We start from the raw sequence: 19823 nt of genomic DNA on the forward strand, positions 1-19823 counted from the left end.
ATTGAGCCACGTATCTTTGGGTGTACTTGTTTTGTTCGTGATGTTCATCCACAGGTTACTAAATTGGATCCCAAATCACTCAAATGTGTCTTCCTTGGCTACTCTCGACGTCAAAAAGGGTATCGTTGTTTTTCTCCTGATCTGAATCGGTATCTTGTGTCTACAGATGTAATATTCTTTGAGTCCACTCCATTTTTTCCACCATCCTCTATTTATAACACCCAAGGTGAGGAAGATGACCTTTTGTTATACACTGTTCGCTCTCTGTCTCCTCAGACTACTCCTACACCTTTCGCTCATGTGCCTGGTCGCCCTCCCATCTTTCATGTGTATTCCAGAAGCTTAGAGGACTCTGACTCCGCTCCGCTACCCGCTTCTTCGTCGACAGATCCTGCTCCCACTGATCCTTCACTATCTGATTTGGATTTGCCCATTGCTCTTCGCAAAGGTAAACGTACTTGCACTTATCCTATTTCAGCTTGTGTCTCTTATGATCAATTATCCTCTTCTTCTCGTTCTTTTGCCACTGCTTTAGATTCTATTTCAGTTTCCAAAACCGTTATTGAGGCTTTGTCCCATCCTGGCTGGCGTGCTGCAATGGAAGAGGAAATGATGGCCCTTGACACTAATGGTACTTGGGAGTTGATGTCCTTACCCCCAGGAAAGCGGGCTATTGGGTGCAAATGGGTGTTTGCAGTAAAAGTAAATCCTGATGGATCTGTTGCTCGCCTCAAGACCCGTTTAGTGGCCAAAAGTTATGCACAAACTTATGGAGTTGACTATTCTGATACATTTTCCCCAGTTGCCAAGCTCGCATCTGTTCGATTATTTATTTCCTTGGCAGCCACACATGATTGGCCTTTGCATCAACTAGATATTAAAAATGCTTTTCTTCATGGTGATCTTCAGGAGAAGGTTTATATTGAACAACCACCTGGTTTTGTTGCTTAGGGGGAGTCAGGCAAAGTTTATAAACTTCGAAAATCCCTTTATGGCTTGAAACAGAGTCCTCGGGCATGGTTTGGCAGGTTTAGTGAGGTGGTCCAACAGTTTGGAATGAAAATGAGTAAGTGTGATCACTCGGTGTTTTATAGAAATTCTGATAGTGGAGTAATTCTGCTTGTAGTATATGTGGATGATATCGTTATCACAGGAAGTGATATTGCTGGCATCACATCCCTAAAAGAATTTCTTAAAACACAGTTTCATACAAAGGATTTGGGTTCATTGAAATATTTCTTGGGAATCGAAGTTATGCTGTGTAAGAAAGGCATCTTCTTGTCTCAAAGAAAATATGTTCTTGATTTGTTAGTAGAAACAGGAAAATTGGGTGCTAAGCCTTGTAGTACCCCAATGACCCCTAACCTTCAACTTACCACAGAAGACAGTGAGCCATTTGCAGATCCTGAAAGGTATAGAAGATTAGTTGGCAAGCTGAATTATTTGACGGTGACTCGTCCTGATATTGCATATTCAGTGAGTGTGGTAAGTTAGTTTATGTCATCTCCTACTGTTGCTCAGTGGGATGCTTTGGGACAGATTCTTTGTTATCTTAAAGGGGCCCCAGGGCGAGGGCTATTCTATGGCAACCATGGGCACTCAAATATTGAATGCTTTTCTGATGCTGATTGGGCAGGCTCGAAGGTTGATAGAAGGTCAACTACTGGGTATTGTGTTTTTGTGGGAGGTAACTTGGTCTCATGGAAAAGCAAGAAGCAAAATGTGGTCTCCCGTTCTAGTGCTGAATCTGAATATCGGGCCATGGCACAAGCAGTTTGTGAAGTCTTGTGGGTACGTCAACTATTAGAAGAAGTTGGATTCACAAATTCGGTGTCTGCTAAGTTGTGGTGTGATAATCAAGCAGCTATCCACATTGCCTCCAATCCAGTATTTCACAAGAGGACTAAACACATCGAGATTGATTGTCATTTTGTTCGTGAAAAGGTCCAACAAAAGGTAATATCGACAGGACATATCCGAACTGGAGAACAATTAGGAGATATCTTTACTAAAGCTCTAAATGGAACTCGAGTTGATTATATATGTAACAAGTTGGGCATGATTAACATTTATGCTCCAACTTGAGGGGGAATGTTATAGGTTATAGTAAGTAAATATGTTAATATAGGAAGTAAATATTGATAGATGGGTTAGTTACTTAATCTTAGAGATTGCATAATCATAGGCTTGATTTTTCTTCCTGTTTAGATATCGTCTCTCATGTATAAATAGGTTGTAATCTCTATTGTGATACACCACAAATATTATCTTTCTACAAAAACCAAACACAACTCCGCACCAAAAAGCAAAACTAAAGAGTTGTAACAACACGTGAAAATCAAAATTGAACGAGAGCCAATCCAACAATGTCACAAATCCCACAATATTAAACACTTCAAAGCACCATCAAGAAAGAGGTATCAAAAACAAAACAACACACAGGGCTAGAATCGCAAGGCAGAGGCAACAAAAAACCAGACACGACTTCCAGACATCATGAACAGTACCAATGAACAGTGTGCGTGAATAAAACCCGTGAACAGTACAGAACACAAAACATCAAAATTGAAGGCTCTAATACCATGTAATAAACTAGATTTGTAGGAAATAATTGATGTATTATCTATCGAACAATAGTGTTTCTATGTAGATTACAAGGCCTTATTAATGTAACAAATTGTTCTCCTAAAAGTCCTCCAACTATTAATTAGTATCAATTAGCCCTATGATTTTTCAATCTATTCTAATTATGTTCACACTATAACAGTTTCAAGAATGTAAGAAGCATATGTGAAGGCAGTGTTCAGGGCATGGTGGGTTCAACTCATGATTAAAGAATCCTTAGAAAAAACAAAACACATTATCAATTCTATCATTTCTTATAATTATCATATACCCCAAAGCCATCAAAATAATAGAAAATTAGCCCTATTTATGGAGCTTACATACCTAATCAAACTAGGAATAGAAATCATAAATCAATCTAACAACGAATAACATAAACTAGAAAAGAATAACAACAAAGGTTAAAAATAATAACTCTAAATATCCTAATTCTACAATAAATAAAATTCCTAAATTATATTAGGATCCTTATCTTCTCATACTGCATTACTAGCTCAACAATGAGAGAGCCAAATAGCAACCTAATATTTTTTAGCAGAAAACCTATTTCCAAGGACTTGTATAGGATTGTTTTAACATTTTATGTAAATAGTTCACTGTAATTAGAAGAAAAAAAAAAAGACAACTCTTTTCATATGGTTGTAAGGAATCTATAGACAAAAAAATTGGCGTACCTTCTTAGTTCTTGTGGCAAGCGCCGATGGCTCATCCATTGCTCAATGTCACGTCGTCTCAGTGACATTTCTAGCCTCCTGGAAGCAATAGCAGGCAAAGTCATGAAACAAATAGCTGCTTTGAAAAATCAAAGGAGAGCTAATAATGACACTAAAATGAACAACAAATTTAACTAAAAAATAATAGCAATTACACAGCAATTGCATCATTAGTAGAAGATAAAGTCTGAGTGTTGATTTATAAATTTTGCTCTCAAGATGATATTATGGCATCTGCAAAGGTGGAGGGAGGGGAACAAGAGGAGCCTCTTCTCCCCACCCCCTTTAAAAAGAAAAAAAAATTTCTAAAATTTCCTTGGTGGGCATATCCACTTATTGCCTTTGAAGATAACAAATGAGAAATACATATAAACATAATTAGAATTGTAAAATCAGACTAAGAATGGAGGAAAATTGTGTGTATTATACTTTGAGTGAATGGGTATTTATATAGGTCACAAAATCTATGTATGGAATCATAGTTGTCAAATCAGAGAATTGAAATCTTCATTTCATGAATTCGCAAGATTCGATAAGACATCCAAAAATCAATTACACGTAAATTTAAATTTAATATAGCCGGTAGTTATTATTATACATATACTGAAACCCTCATTTAAATTTAATTAAATAATTAAATAGTAAAAAAGATAGCATATTAGAATATTATAAATATAAAATTGTCATAACTTAGACAACTATTAATATGGAGAATTGAGAGCAACTATCTCATATTTTAATATGAAATTTGTCTTCTATTTTGACTAAAATTCTTTCTTTTTCTACTTCTATATTATTTGGGATTCCTAAATTATTTTGAATTTATATTTAAATTTTTCTACTATTTCTATATTAATTTTAAGGTTTTATTTTATTTAGAAATCTATTTTGTAAATCCTACATCAGTTAGGATTAGTTTATTCATATTTTAGTAGGAGTTGTCTTTCTAAATTATAAAGTTCTATCACTATCCTAAACTAAAACTCTATAAATAGCTTATTATCTTATATATTGAATGTTCACTTTAATAAAGCATACAGCAGAGAATTTCTCTCATACTCTTTCTTTCTCACGTGTTTGTGTGAGTTGTCAATTAGTAGGAGTTGTCTTTCTCATGTATTTTATTTAGGTTCGATTTTTATTTTGAAAAATTTCGATTATTTTGGTTTGATTCAGTTTTGATCAGCAAAAAATTAGTAAAACCGAACAGGTACTTCAATTAAATTTTAAATACTAAAAATAAGGTGCAAAAAATAAAAAGCACATTAAAAAGCCTGACCGATCGAGCCGAACCATATCAGACCGGTTCGATTTAAATCGGCTTCTGCCCAAAATCGATTCAGTTCGATACAACACGTTGCAATGATTGGAGCAACGTCTTGAGTAAAGAATGGATCTCAGATTCGAGCGTATAGAATGACGTATCAAAGAGATTGCGATTTTGATGCTCAAGGAATTGAAGGAAACATTAATCGTGCGGACAATAGATGGCCAAGGGATGGTGCAGCTCGTGGTGACCAGTTGACTGATGAATTCCTGCACATAGGAACTACGCCTATGAGGAGTATTCGAAGGAAGAGGACTTTGAACCATATGATTTTCCTAGGTACCAATACCAAGGAAAATATGGAAGAGGAGGTTCATGGATATGATTTTTGCCTTGAAGTCGATATTTACGACTTCAATGGGAGTTTTAACATTGAGAAATTTCTAGATTGGATTGCTGATGCATAAAGGTTATTTGACTACATGGAAACAGCCTAAAAAATAAAAGTAAAGATCTTGGCTCATCGATTGAAGGGTAGAGCCTCTACTTTGCAGGAGAGGCGAAGAATTTTCTGTGTAAATTTCCATTGTATTGAGCTTTACAAGTTTTAGGTATTTATATTTGGGGTGAGCAATATTCGGTTAAAACCGAAAAAACTGACCGAATCGAATTAATTTCAAAATTCGGTTCGATTTTTTATTCGGTTCGGTTCGATTTTTAATTTAAAAAATTTCGGTTATTTCGATTCGGTTCGGTTCGGTTTTGATCATAAAAAAATCGAAAAAATCGAACTGAACCGATTAGTGATAATAATATATTATTTTCAATAATATAGAGAAATTAAATTATATTAAGATTAAAATATTTTAATTAAATTTTAAAATATTAAAAATAAAGTGTAAAAAATAAAAAATTTATTAAAAATCAAAATCGATCAAACCGAACCGAATCAAACCGAATCAGACCGGTTCGGTTCGATTCGATTTCTGACCAAAATCAGTTCGGTTCGGTTTTTATAAATACTAAAATTTCAGTTTTCGGTTTATTCGGTTTGGTTCGGTTTTGAACTGAACCGACCGAATGCTCACCCCTAATTTGTATACAAAAAATCAACCTAATTAAGAATACTTACAATATGGCAGTGAATAAAATCTCTATAATCAAACCTAATTAGAATTCTGTTGAGATTCTTTCCGTAAATAACCTAGATTTATAGTGATAATTAGGGATATTATTAGGCTATAATTAGGGAATTAATTTATTTTTTTTACCTAGTATGTAATTTTATAAGTAATATATATACCCCAATTGGCTTGAAAGAAATAATCAAGTATTTTCTCTCAAAACTTTTGCTTTCTTCTTTTCATCATTGTTTTCATGGTATCAGAGCCTAGAAACTTGTTTTACCTATAAGTGGCAGATTTGCCACCTTGCTTTGGAGACTTTATGGAAATCAATTTGATCTCACCACCAAGCCCATCCTCCTCGCTAGCTTCTGATCGACTTCCTGGTGAAGCACCGCCGCTAGAACCGATCTCACATGCCTTCCATGCGTCGCTCAAAGCAATCTATCTTTGGTACATGCGCCGGTGCGTGAACCGTCCTTTGGCAACCGTTTCACGCTAGCGACTCTTCCTCTAGCATCGCCCAACACCGGCGACTCCACCCCAGTAGGTTCGGTCACCTGCCCAGCCCATCTTCACATGCCCCTTGTGAATAGAAGCATCGGATTTACTGTTCATAGGTACAAATTCTCCTTTTTTTGTGGCAGATTCAGGTCCCTATTCAGTCCCTTATTGTTCCAGAATCTCTCTCGACATGTCTGAGAAGCAGAATACTCTCAGGTTCTAAGTGTAATACCCAGCTAAACTCCGGCGTCAAAATTCCAACTTTTCGATGGAATCTCCATCGGAATTTGGAATCTCGAAACTGAAATGTTTAGAAGGGTAAAATAGGATTTTCATAAAATGAATTTGAAGTTTTTGGAATCGTGTTAAAAAAAAAAGGTTTTAGAGGAGTCTTAAGGTTCGGCCGCCGAAGGTGGCTCTTCCAGCTACCTATAAAAGGCCTTTGGCCTGAAAATGTGAGTTCTTTCTCCATTTTTGTGCAAAGATAAGTCCATGCCCTTTCCCAGATGTTTTTACTGAAATTACTTTAAATCTCTTAGAGAATTCATGAGTTTTTACTTTGTCTTTGAAGATTTGAGTTTGGATTTCAAGCTTGAACCTTTGGAGATTTGAGTTTGGATTTCAAGCTTGAAGATTTTGAGTTTTTACTGAAATTACTTTAAATCTCTTAAATCTCCAAGTTTTGGTGGTTGTGTTTTCCGTATTCTTTAAGAGGTAAGCTCAATCCTTACTTTTTTTATGTTTTCTGAAGGTTTTAAACCAGTATTACAAGTCGTTAGGGCATGCATGATTGATTATTCTAAAGTTTTAAAGTTTGAATTAGTCTTGATGATGGATGATTTTCTCTTAGGATTTTGTTGATGCATGTTGAGTTTAGAACAAGTTTTGAGGTTCCTTATGCGTGTTAAGTGTGTATGGTAGTCTTTAGGCTGTTACATGTACGTTTGGGTTTGTTTCTTGGCTGTGAGCATAGGGCAGAATCGGGTTCTGCCTTACTGGAGAATCCAAGTTCGGCCACCGAAACAAGATTCAGCCGCCAAACTTGCCTGTGGAGGCAGGTTTTAGACTGCCAAATCTACTCCCGAACGATTGACCTTCGGATCTGTGAAAGGACCTTCGGATCTGTGAAAGGACCTTCGGCTAATGAACCTGCCTCCGAAAGTCTCCTACCCAGCCTTTTCCAGCTCGTTTCCTACATGTGTTCTTGTGTGTTTTTAGGGATTTCTTAGGGGTTGTTTTAAGTATTGTAAAACTTATATTTGGTCCCTCATTTAAGTCCGTCTGTGCAGAATCGGACTTGGCAGACCATAGAGGCTTGCATTGAGATAACTGCTTCAATGTTCGGCGTGCGTCAGCCAGAGGTGAGTAGAACTGAACTGATCTATTATTTTAAAGAAATAAAACTTTTTAAGCATGTTCATGCATCACGAATGCCATGTATATACGATTAGGTTGTTTTGCATTAGAGTTGACGAATATGATGCATTGTATAAATTATTGTTGTTGTGGATGGACGTTGGATGACCCACTAGCCCATGCTATGACGGATATGGAAAGATCAGGACTGCCCATTCTATGCTCTTGGCACTATGGACATGTTATGTTATGTTTAAGAGGAAGTCCTGAGGAGCACCCATCGTGGGCCGGGCACTATTGAAATCTGTAGAGGGTTACTGGTGACAAGTCTATCATGATGTGAATTATTTGTGTTGCGACGCATTCATACGATCATATGTTTTATTGAACTGCTTTTTTATGTTCTGCTCACTAGGCTTTTGTAGTTTAACCCCTTTTCCCTAATCCCAGGCTTGCAGGATCAGAGTTAGCTCGGAAAGTCGGCTGAGTTGCCGGTATAGCCTGTTGTAATAGTATAGCTGTGGACATGTATTAATTTGTGGATTAGAATTGTGTTTTTCCCAGGTTCTTCCTTGAAATCCTTGTATCATGATCCTTTTATGTAAAAGTTTTTAAGTATGAGTTATGTTTGAACCGAGCTTGAGGCATGTAATGTTGACCATACTGGAGCATTTGATGAGGACTCTAGTATGGGTTTTGTAGAAATATAACATTTTGTTGTTATTATCTCACAATAGAGATTACAACCTATTTATATATGAGAGACAGTATCTAAACAGGAAGGAAAATCAAGCCTATGATTATACAATCCCTAAGATTAAGCAACTGACCCATCTATCAATATTTACTTCCTATATTAACATATTTACTTTCTATAACTTATAACACTCCCCCTCAAGTTGAATCATAAATGTTAATCATGCCCAACTTGTTACATATATAATCAACTCGAGTCCCATTTAGAGCTTTAGTGAAAATATCTCCTAATTGTTCTCTAGTTCAGATATGTCCTGTTGATATTATCTTTTGTTGGACCTTTTCACGAACAAAATGACAATCAATCTCGATGTGTTTAGTCCTCTCGTGAAATACTGAATTGGAGGCAATGTGGATAGCTGCTTGATTATCACACCACAACTTAGCAGGCACCGAATTTGTGGACTCAACTTCTTCCAACAGTTGACGTACCCACAAGATTTCACAAACGGCTTGTGCCATGGCTCGATATTCAGATTCAGCACTAGAACGGGAGACTACATTTTGCTCTTACTTTTCCATGAGACCAAGTTACCTTCCACAAAAATACAATACCCAGTAGTTGATCTCCTATCAACTTTCGAGCCTGCCCAATCAGTATCAGAAAAGCATTCAATATTTGAGTGTCCATGGTTATCATAGAATAGGCCTCGCCCTGGGCTCCTTTAAGGTAACAAAGAATCTGTCCCAAAGCATCCCACTGGGCAACAGTAGAAGAAGACATAAACTGACTTACCACACTCACTGAATACGCAATATCAGGACGAGTCATCGTCAAATAAGGTTGTGTCAGATAAGGTTGTGTCAGATATGGTTCACTTACAACAGAATCATCAGAATATGGCTAGTTACTTGGGTCAAGTAGAAACTCTGAAAGATGAATTTAATTCTCTTATGCCTTTTATTAATGATGTTGATGCGCAAGAAGAACGTGATAAATTCTTTATGATTTTGGCATGAATTGGATTGCGATCTGACCTTTGCTCTGTGAAAGATGAAATTTTGACTGATTCAGTTATTCCAACTTTAGAAGATATGTCAGCTAAGCTCTTACGTATTTTCCTTAGCAAGAGTGATGCTACAAATATGGAATCCTCAGTTTTGACTGTGCAGAAAGGGAATCAAGGATAAGGAGGAAATCACAAAGGTAAAGGGAAGAAGTTTCATTACTCCTATTGTGATAAGAAAGGTCACACACGAGATGCATGTTGGGCATTACATGGCCGACCACCACGGCCCAATCAACCCGATAATACTGGCAAGTCAGCACCTCATCTTGCCCAATCTAATGAAGAAGGCTTGCTTCCTCAACCTACCAATAAATCTTAGGAACTAGATTCAATCACTTTAACTGGAGAAGACTATAAAGAATATTTGCAGTTCCAAACAGCTAAGCAACATCCTCCATCTTCCAGCATTGCTCACTTCGGTAATTCCTTTGCTTGTCTAACTAAGTCTTCACCTGTTGGTCCATGGATCCTAGACTTTGGAACTTTTGATCATATCTACTGCAATCACAGTCTTTTCTCTAGTCTTGTTTCACCTTCCTCTATTTTACAACATTAGAGTCCTCATTCGGTTCTCTTTCCTAACTAGACCTCTAACCAGTTGTCTCTGCGAGTTTTTGGATGTATATGTTTTGTTCATGATCATACTCCTGGTAAAGACAAACTCTACCCCAAATCAGTTAAATGTGTCTTTCTCGACTATTCTCGGTTTCAAAATAATTATAAATGCTATGATCTCACTACTAATAGATATTTTGTCTCTGCAGATATCACATTTTTGAAACCTCCCCTTACTTTTCTTCTATTCCAACGCACAAAACCTTTATTCGTAGAGTTTTGCCTATACTTGCAACTCTTATCTCTCCTTGGCCTCACGTCAGTCCATCTCCCACTCCTACACCAACTCTTCAAGTCTACACACATCGGCCTCACCCATCTGCTACTAACAGTAATACTTCTCTCCCTGATGCAGTTACTTCTAATGACTCACCTCCAGTTCCATCATCACTTATTTCGGTCATGCCTTCAGTAGCAACAGCTCCTCCTCTTGCTCTCCGAAAAGGTATTCGCTCTTCTCGAAATCCTCACCCCATTTATAATTTTGTGAGTTACCATCGTTTGTCTCCTTTCTATTATACTTTTGTTTCCACCATGTCTGCTGTTTCTATACCCAAGACAGTTAGAGAAGCATTGGATCATCCTGGTTGGTGTAATGCAATGGTTGAGGAGATGATAATAGAACTTAGAAACTGGTCTCATTACCACCTAGAAAGTCTACTATTGATTGTCGATGAGTTTACACAGTTAAAGTGGAACCTGATGGCAAAATTGATCGCCTTAAAGCTCGCCTTGTAACTAAAGGTTACACACAGATTTTTTGCCTTGATTACAGTGGTACTCTCTCTCCAGTAGCCAAAATAGCTTATGTTCGCCTCCTTGTCTCACTGGCTGCAATTAATCACTGAACCCTTCATCAACTGGACATTAAAAATGCCTTTCTTCATGGTGAACTCGCCGAAGAAGTCTATATGGAGCAACCTTTAGGGTTTGTTACTCAGAGGGAGTCAGACTTAGTATGTCGTCTTCGACGCTCCTTGTATAGTCTAAAACAGTCTCCAAAAGTATGGTTTGGACGATTCAACACTGTAATTCAACAGTTTGGAATGTCTCGAAGTAATTCTGATTATTCCGTATTTTTCCATCATAACAGCGATAGATACATCTACTTGTGCTTTATATTGATGATATTGTCATTACAGGAAATGATCATGATAGAATCTCTCAGCTTAAGCAACATTTGTTTAGTCATTTTCAAAGTAAAGACCTGGGAAAATTGAAGTACTTCTTGGGGATTGAAGTGGCACAGTCTAAAACAGGTATTGCAATTTCTCAATGAAAATATGTTTTGGACATTTTGGAAGAAATAGACATGTTAGGCTATAGACATGTGGACACTCCCATGGATCCAAATGTCAAACTGGTTCCTGAACAGGGGGAGCCACCTAAAGATCCTGCTAGATACAGAAGATTAGTTGGCAAGCTCAATTATCTCACTATCACTCGACCATATATTTCTTTTGCTGTAAGTGTGGTTAGTCAATTTCTTCAAACCCCATACAGTAGTCACTGGAATGCAGTCATTTGCATTCTTAGATATATCAAAGAAGCTTCAGGACAGGGACTACTCTATGAGGACAAAGGTCACTCACAAATTGTTGGCTATTCTGATGTAGATTGGATAGATTCCCTTTCAGATAGACGATCTACTTCAGGATATTGTATTATGATTAGAGGGAATCTTATACTCTGGAAAAGTAAAAAACAGGATGTGGTTGAAAGATCAAGTGCAAAAGCAGAATATCGAGCTATGGCTTTAGCAACATACAAACTCATTTGGTTGAAGCAACTCCTTCAGGAATTGAAATACAACGATACTGGCCAAATGAAGCTGATATGTGATAATCAAGCTGCTCTCCATATTGCATCAAATCCAGTTTTTCACAAGAGGACGAAGCATATAGAGGTGGATTGCCCTTTTATTAGGCAAAAGATTGAGTCGGGATACATTTCTACTAGCTTTGTCAACTCAAATAATCAACTAGCTATTGTTTTCACAAAATCTCTTCGAGGTTCACGAATCGAGTATATTTTTAACAAGCTTGGAGCATATGATATGTACGCTCCAGCTTGAGGGAGAATGTTGAGATTCTTTCTATAAATAGCCAAGATTTATAGTGATAATTAGGGATATGATTAGGCTTTAATTAGGAAATTAATTTATTTTCTTACCTAGTATGTACTCTTGCAAGTAGTATATATACCCCAATTGGCTTGAGGGGAATAATCAAATATTTTCTCTCAAAGCTTCTGCTTTCTTCTTCTTCTTTTCATCATCGGTTTTGTTGAATCCCACATCGGTTGTGGAAAGGGGTAATGTGCCCTTTATATGGGCCATACGCACTTCTCCCCCTTGAGCTAGCTTTTGGAGTGAGTTAGGTCTAGCCCAAATTTAACATGGTATCAGAGCCTCCCCATCCGATGTTGAGCCTCCCATAAATATGTCACGCACCAATAAAATTATGGGCGTGAGGAGGGTGTGTTGAATCCCACATCGGTTATGAAAAGGGGTAATGTGCCCCTTATATGGGCCATAGGCACTCCTCCCCCTTGAGCTAGCTTTTGGGGTGAGTTAGGCCTGGCCCAAATTTAACAGGTTTCAAATCCAAAGGATTTGTTCATTTAGTAGCTGAATCTTTCTAATTAGCAAGATTTGCATTAGGCAACAAGAGATTGCAATCTAAGAGGGAAAGTAAAAGGAAAGAACCGCTTTGAACATAGTACCGAATGAAACACATGCTACAACAAGAGTTTTTGCTCCCGGATTATGAGCAAATTCTTTTTTAGCAATATCAAAGATGCCAATGAGGAGAACGAACAGTGCATGACTATACAACAAAATTTCTAAGGTTCATTGAGAGGAACAATCTCCATGAATAAGGCAGCAAGTTGCAAGGTACTTGGATGGATTAAATGGATTTCAAATACTGAGAACCTTATCTAAGGCTAAAAATATCACTTTGAAAGCCAAGATGATGCAAAGAAACTTTGATCCTTCCAAAACAGCTAACACCGGTGCTAGAGTCGAAACAGATGACTATGGTGGGTCCAATCAGGATATAGTTACAACCTGTTGAATCACACATCGGTTCAGGATAGGAGTAATGTGCCCTTTATAAGGGTATTAGGCACTCTTCCTCATTGATTTAGCTTTGGAGTGAGTTAGGCCTGATCCAAATTTAACATGGTATCAGAGTCTCTCCACTGATGTCGGGCCTTCCTTAAATATTTCATGTCCCAGTGAAGTTTTGAGCGTGAGCCGGTGTATTGAATCCCACATCAGTTTAGAATAGGGGTAATGTGCTCTTTACAAGAGTCTTAGATACTCCTCCTTGAGCTAGTTTTTTGAAGTAAGTTAGACTTGATCCAAATTCAACGCAACCAAAACACCAAAGAACATGTCTAAGAAGACAAAGTTGCTGTAAAGCGTCCCATGAATGAAGGAAAGGATACAACAAAAAATTGAATTATAGAGATTTTAGCCTTAATTATAGAGAGATTTGATTGTATAAATTATTTGTTGCCTTTATTGTAAATCTTCCTAGTTAGAATTGAATTTTCACTTTAATAAAGCATACAACAGAAAATTTCTCTAGTACACTTTCTTTCTCACAAGTGTATATATTAGTGTTAATTAGCTACACTGTATCAATTATAATTAGTTAAGAGAAAAAGACAGAAGAGGAAGAGGGAAAAGAATAGTTGATGGAAGAAAAAAAGCTAAGAAAAGGTTTTATATACACCTTTTTATAGTAAAAATGAATAAGATCTTAAATTTTGAAAATATATGATCTAACAAACTTTTTATAAAAAAAATATAAAAAATTAATTTGATTGGTGAAAATACGGTCGACTTATATTGATTCACCTTTTTCACTATCGTATTTTTTTAATTTAGTCATACTTCATATACTCTATATATTTGAATCGCTAGAATATAGAATTGAATCGAGAATCGTAAAATTCAAATCAAGAATCATAAGATTCAGGTATATTTAAGATTCACCCTATAGATCCTAATTGATTTATTAGAAAATAGATTCAAATCTAGAACCATAAGTGATGTTACATAACATCCGCCCAAAAGTAAGCTATGAATTGTTACCACATAACAGGTTTCAGTAATTCAGTGGCAAGGATCAGACAAGTGGGAAACGCGATCCCACCACAGGAAAAGGAGACCGAACACTTTAACACCTGACTATCGTCAATACTCGCCCTCCCTAGATAGGCCGACTATTGACACAAAATTACCGTTGTCAGGCATATTCCCATTTTGTCAGAAATCACATAATTACTCACCTAATTAGTTGGAGATGTCCGTTATCGAGCAACCGGCCACATTATCTCCAAATTTTCAGAAAATACTATATTTATTTCCATCTTTTCACAGTATAAAAGGAAAACGATCTTAGAAGCAAAAGTATGCTATCTTTAATATTACTCAAACTCCAAGTAATTCATCACATTCTCTCTATTCTTCTAAACACTGACTTGAGCGTCAGAGTGACTGCCGTGGGCACCCACCATGGTTTCAAATCGCGGTCGCAATCACGGTTGCAGTCGCGGTCGCGGCCGCATGTAACGGAAACGGGCCTGTAACGATCATAACGTAACGGTAACAGCTTGTCGCGGCGCAAATTTTTTGGAAAAATTTGTAAAGTTCATGAAATTAAAATATATTGAAAGATATAATAAAAATTAAGTTATACAACTTAATAATAAGTGCAAATATATCAAATAAACATAAAATACATAAATTTTAAACATTATATATAGTTACTTACCTCAAGTAATACTACCAGAATGATCCTTTAGAGTAGGTTTTTGAGTAGAAATTTAAGTATATAAGCTGCTATCAAAAAGTTTAAGAGAAATATAGCAGTTTTTGGCTTGAAAAGTTGAAATGGAAACTGGAAATAAGTATGGAAGAAGCATGGAAGAACGCTGGAGCCTAGAGTTGGAGTCTAGACTCTGGAGAAGGGGAGAGAGTGTTGAATGGAGGACTACTTGGCTTGCTGGTTGTGGCGAAGACACAAAGTAGTAAAGAGTAAAGAAAGACAAAAGGCCAAAGAGAAGAAGTAGAGAAATCAGTTTTTTTCCCCTTCAATAATGCATACAAAGGCTGGTGCTCGACTACTGGTAAAGAAAGTAGCGACCGTTATGGCCGTTACATCACGGCCGATAACGGCCATTACCTTTGCGTAACGGCCATAACGGCTGTTACGGCAACAAAATTTTCCTGCCGTTATTTACAGGCCTTAACGGCCACAGTAGGCTCGAAAACCTATAAATAACGACCGTTACGTTATTTAAAACCATGGCACCCACCGCCGCCTCACATTTCCTCTTGTAGGTTCTAGTCAATCGCAGCTCAGTTCCATTCTGGCCACGTCATTAATCTAATTACAACAATATCATTTGGTTCCATTGCCGTTAAACCTATTATATTCTTTCTGTTCATTTGGGTTTACGCCAAGCCCTTGTTCCTTTTTTCTCTCTAAAGAAGGAACTTTTCTTTCTTGTTGTTGAATCCCACATCGATTATGGAAAGGGAAAATGTGCCCCTTATATGAGCCATAGACACTCCTCCCCTTTGAACTAGCTTTTGGGGTAAGTTAGGCCTAGCCCAAACTTAACATGGTATCCGAGCCTCCTCATCCGATGTTGGGCCTCCTATAAATATGCCATGCACTAGTAAAATTCTGGGCGTGAGGAGGGGTGTTGAATCCCACATCGGTTGTGGAAAGGGGTAATGTGCCCCTTATATGGGCTACATGGACCCCTCCCCCTTGAGCTAGCTTTTGGGGTGAGTTAAGACTGGTCCAAATTTAACTTGGTATCAGAGCTATTTTGGATCAGACAAATTGGGCAGAGCTAGTGGGTCTGCGAGGAAAGGACTACCCGTGTGAGACGAGGTGGAGCCACTCGAGGTACTAGCGAACCACAATACCCAAGGGTCCGGTCCTGGTTTAGCAATTGTATCTGATTCAGCTGCGACGAGAACGTCGCAAATTTAGCAGTGAAGAGTGACGTTCACCTGCTAGCTTGTGGGAAAACGTCTCACATCGGCAAAATACGGTAATTCCGCATTGTATATGTTAAATTTGGGCCAGGTCTAACTCACCCCAAAAGCTAACTCAAGGGGGAGGAGTGCCTATGGCCCATATAAGGGGCACATTACCCCTTTCCACAACCGATGTGAGATTCAACACACCCCTTCACGCCCAGAATTTTTACTGGTGCGTGATACATTTATGGGAGGCCTAACATCGGATGGGGAGGCTCTGATACCATGTTAAATTTGGACCAGGCCTAACTCACCCCAAAAGCTAGCTCAAGGGGGAGGAGTGCCTATGGCCCATATAAGGGGCACATTACCCCTTTCTACAATCGATGTGGGATTCAACAGTATATAATAGCTAGCACAAAACTACTAAATAACATGGGTTAACCATTTTGGGCTAAGTGGAAAATGGGTTCAAAAGTTATTTGATTCAGTTTAGGCCGGACTGTTTCAATTTATGTGTCCCTTATATGAGCCATAGGCACTCCTCCCCCTTGAGCTAGCTTTTGGGGTGAGTTAGGCCTAGCTCAAATTTAACATGGTATCAGAGCCTCTCCATCCAATGTTGGGCCTCCCATAAATGTGTCACGCACCAATAAAAATTCTGAGCGTGAGGGGGTGTGTTGAATCCCACATCGATTGTGGAAAGGGGCAATGTGCCCCTTATATGAGCCATAGGCACTCCTCCCCCTTGAGCTAGCTTTTGGGGTGAGTTAGGCCTGGCCAAAATTTAACACTTGTTTTTTGAAATGGCTAGAAGTGTATATATCATCATCGGAGGACCTGACAAGGGTAAGGAGAAAAATAAGCAGATAGCAGAGGATGTATTGTCTGTCCATCAAAAACCATGGACCAGGCAAGAGGTAAGGTTCGACCTGGCAGACAAATTAGATTCTTCCAAAACGACCCACTGGTCATTAAAATCCTCCTAAATCGGTGGGAGGTAAGAAGGATACTGGTTAATATATGTAGTTCTATTAATCTTCTTAACTTAAATATTTTCAACAAGTTAGGCTTGGATAGACCAGCCTTATCAGAGTCTCCTACCTCTTGGTAGAGTTAGGAGATAAGATCGTGGCAGTATTGGATACTATCGACCTTCTCCTGGTATTCAGGGATGAAAAGTATAGACGAGAACTATATGCAGAGTTAGTGGTGGTTGACATTTTATTTGCATACAACTGATACTCGGCCATCCAGTCCTAAACTGATATCGTTATTAACATGGGTGCTATGAGTTTTAAGCTTCCAGCCCCCGAAGGAATAGCAGTGGTTCGAAGCAATCCGAGATCAGCCAAAGAAAATTATGGACACCCTGCAAAAAGCCTTGGAAAAGCAATCATGCCCATTGATTTGCTGGAGAAATTGGAATCTCACATAAAGCTGAAACCCGCGGATCCGGTAGAGAAGGTCCAGGTAGGGAAGGAGCAAAAGGTGCGGTTTGGCACTGTGTTAACCGGGAAAATAAAGGTCGGTTAATAGAGTTGCTGAAAAATCAAGTAACCACTTTCGCTTGGTCTTTATAAGATGTAACAGGTGTAGACCCGGCTCTCATCACCCATAAGTTATCCATCGATAAGACCGTCAAACCAATCCAACAAAAAGAAAAGGAAGTTCGCACCAAAAAGGCATCAGGTGATCAAAGAAGAGGTTGATAAGCTTTTAAGTGCAGAATTAATAAAGGAAGTCCAGTATCCCACATGGCTAGCCAATGCGATCCTGGTAAAGAAGACTAATGGAAATTAGAGGATGTGCATTGACTTCACTGACTTAATAAATAAAGCATGTCCAAAATATCACTACCCGTTGCCATCCATTGATAGATTAGTGGACTCGACCTCGGGGCATGCAGTGGCCTCCTTCCTTGATGCCATTTCAGGATACCACAAAATCATGATGGATACTGAGGATGCAGAAAAGATCGCGTTCATAACAGATGAAGGAGTTTACTATTACAAAGTAATGTCTTTTGGATTGAAAAATGTAGGGACGGCGTATAAAAGGATGGTGTCAGGAATCTCTAAGCAAATGGTGGGATCAACAGTGGAGATGTATATGGATGACATGATGGTGAAGAGTTGATCCTTAGAAGACCATCTAGAAGATATCCGAAAAGTTTTCGACGTTCTAGACAAGGCGAGCATGAAGTTGAACTCTGAAAAATGTACTTTCGGAGTAAAAGCTGGGAAGTTCCTAGGATATATAATCTCGAAAAAAGATATAGAGGTGAACCCTGAGAAGATTAGCGCCATCCAAAATATGAAAGCACCTAAAACCACTAATGAGGTACAAAGGCTGAATGGGAGGGTCAGTGCTTTGGGTCATTTCATATTATGCTCAGCCAGAAGGTGTCTTCCGCTCTTCAAGGCTTTGAAAGGCAAAGGCAAGTTTGAATGGGGAGAAAAGTGTGCAGAGGCATTTGAAAGTCTAAAAACCTTCTTATCATCCCCTCCGATGCTAAGCCCACCCGTTAAAGGGAAAGTTTTGTTTCTATACTTGTTTATGACAAAATAAATTGTTTGCTCGGTACTTGTTCATGAAAACAATGGAGAGCAAAGTACAGTATACTATGCCAGCTAGGTGTTGAAGGGGGCAGAGTTGAACTATCCTCCTCTTGAAAAGTTAGCGTTCGCAATTCTATCCACAAAGTTACGACCATACTTCGAGTCACATACTATAGAAGTCAGAACAGATTAGCCTTTGCGAAAGGTACTACACCGGCCGGAGTTGTCAAGGCGGTTATCCACCTGGACGGTAATACTGTCAGCCTATGATATCAGGTATGTCTCAAGAGAAGCCATGAAAGTCCAGGTGCTAGCCTACATTATTGCAAGGATGACTCCGCTGTTAGAACCTTCAGAGTTCTCAGAGGAGAACACAGAGCAATGGAAGGTCTAGACAGATGGAGCTTACGGAGCAGGGGTTCAAGAATTGGGATCCTGTTACAATCTCAAACAAGAATAAAGATTCGATATGTGGCCAAACTCGCCTTTAATGCCTTAACAATGTAGTCGAATACAAGGATGTAATAATGGCCTTAAGAATCAACAAGGAATTAGGTATATAAAATCTATTATTTTTAGTGACTCACAATTAATTGTTAATCAATGCCAAGGACAATTCAAAGTCCAAGAATCGAACCTTATCAAGTATGAGGAGAAGGTTCAGTCCCTGATGAATAGGATCAAAGGTGAGCAAGACAGCTGCGAACATTGCTAGGTGACTAGAAGCAACAATGAAGAGGCAGATTTTCTAGCCAAAATGGCAACGGCGGGTGAACAGCACCTCACCCAACTATTTCAATTCGAGGAATTGCACACTCCAGCAATGGTAATAAGGAAGTCAAGGATGACACCATTATACAAATTCGTAATACAAGATGACCTTCCAGCTGATGAGTTATCAGCCAAAAAGGTAATAAGGAAGTCTTCTAAATACACACTAATTAATGGTTGGTTGTACAGGAGGTCGCTGCGATATGTTACCGAGGAAGACCATAAAATCTTAAGGGATATCCATAAAGGTGATTGTGGGAGCCACGAAGGAGCCCGAATAATAACTCGGAAAGCATTTAGACATATTACTGGCCAATGATAATGGAAGACGTGAAGCAGATTGTCCAAAGGTGTCAAAGATGCCAAGTACATGCAAACATTCCAAGGACCCTGGAAGAAATGCAAACGGATATTGGAAGTCCCTCGCCTTTCTTTCAGTGGGTGATAGATATCCTTGGCCCATTCTCTAAGGTAACTGGGTCAAGAAAGTGTGTAATGCGGTAGATCATTT

At 38.4% G+C, this 19823-nt stretch overlaps 1 protein-coding gene across 7 annotated transcripts in view; it reads right to left on the reverse strand.

The window, feature by feature from the left end:
• LOC110606503 (probable cyclic nucleotide-gated ion channel 20, chloroplastic) overlaps window positions 1–19823 on the reverse strand; it is a 72928-nt gene that overhangs the window by 18613 nt on the left and 34492 nt on the right. For all 7 annotated transcript variants that reach the window (XM_021745344.2, XM_021745345.2, XM_043953235.1 and 4 more), the window contains one exon: window positions 3300–3377. In XM_021745344.2, the coding sequence (XP_021601036.1) occupies window positions 3300–3377 (78 nt within the window). The remainder of the gene's footprint in view (window positions 1–3299; window positions 3378–19823) is intronic.

Source organism: Manihot esculenta, chromosome 18 (genome assembly GCF_001659605.2).
Source record: "Manihot esculenta cultivar AM560-2 chromosome 18, M.esculenta_v8, whole genome shotgun sequence".
NCBI classification, from domain to species: Eukaryota; Viridiplantae; Streptophyta; class Magnoliopsida; order Malpighiales; family Euphorbiaceae; genus Manihot; species Manihot esculenta.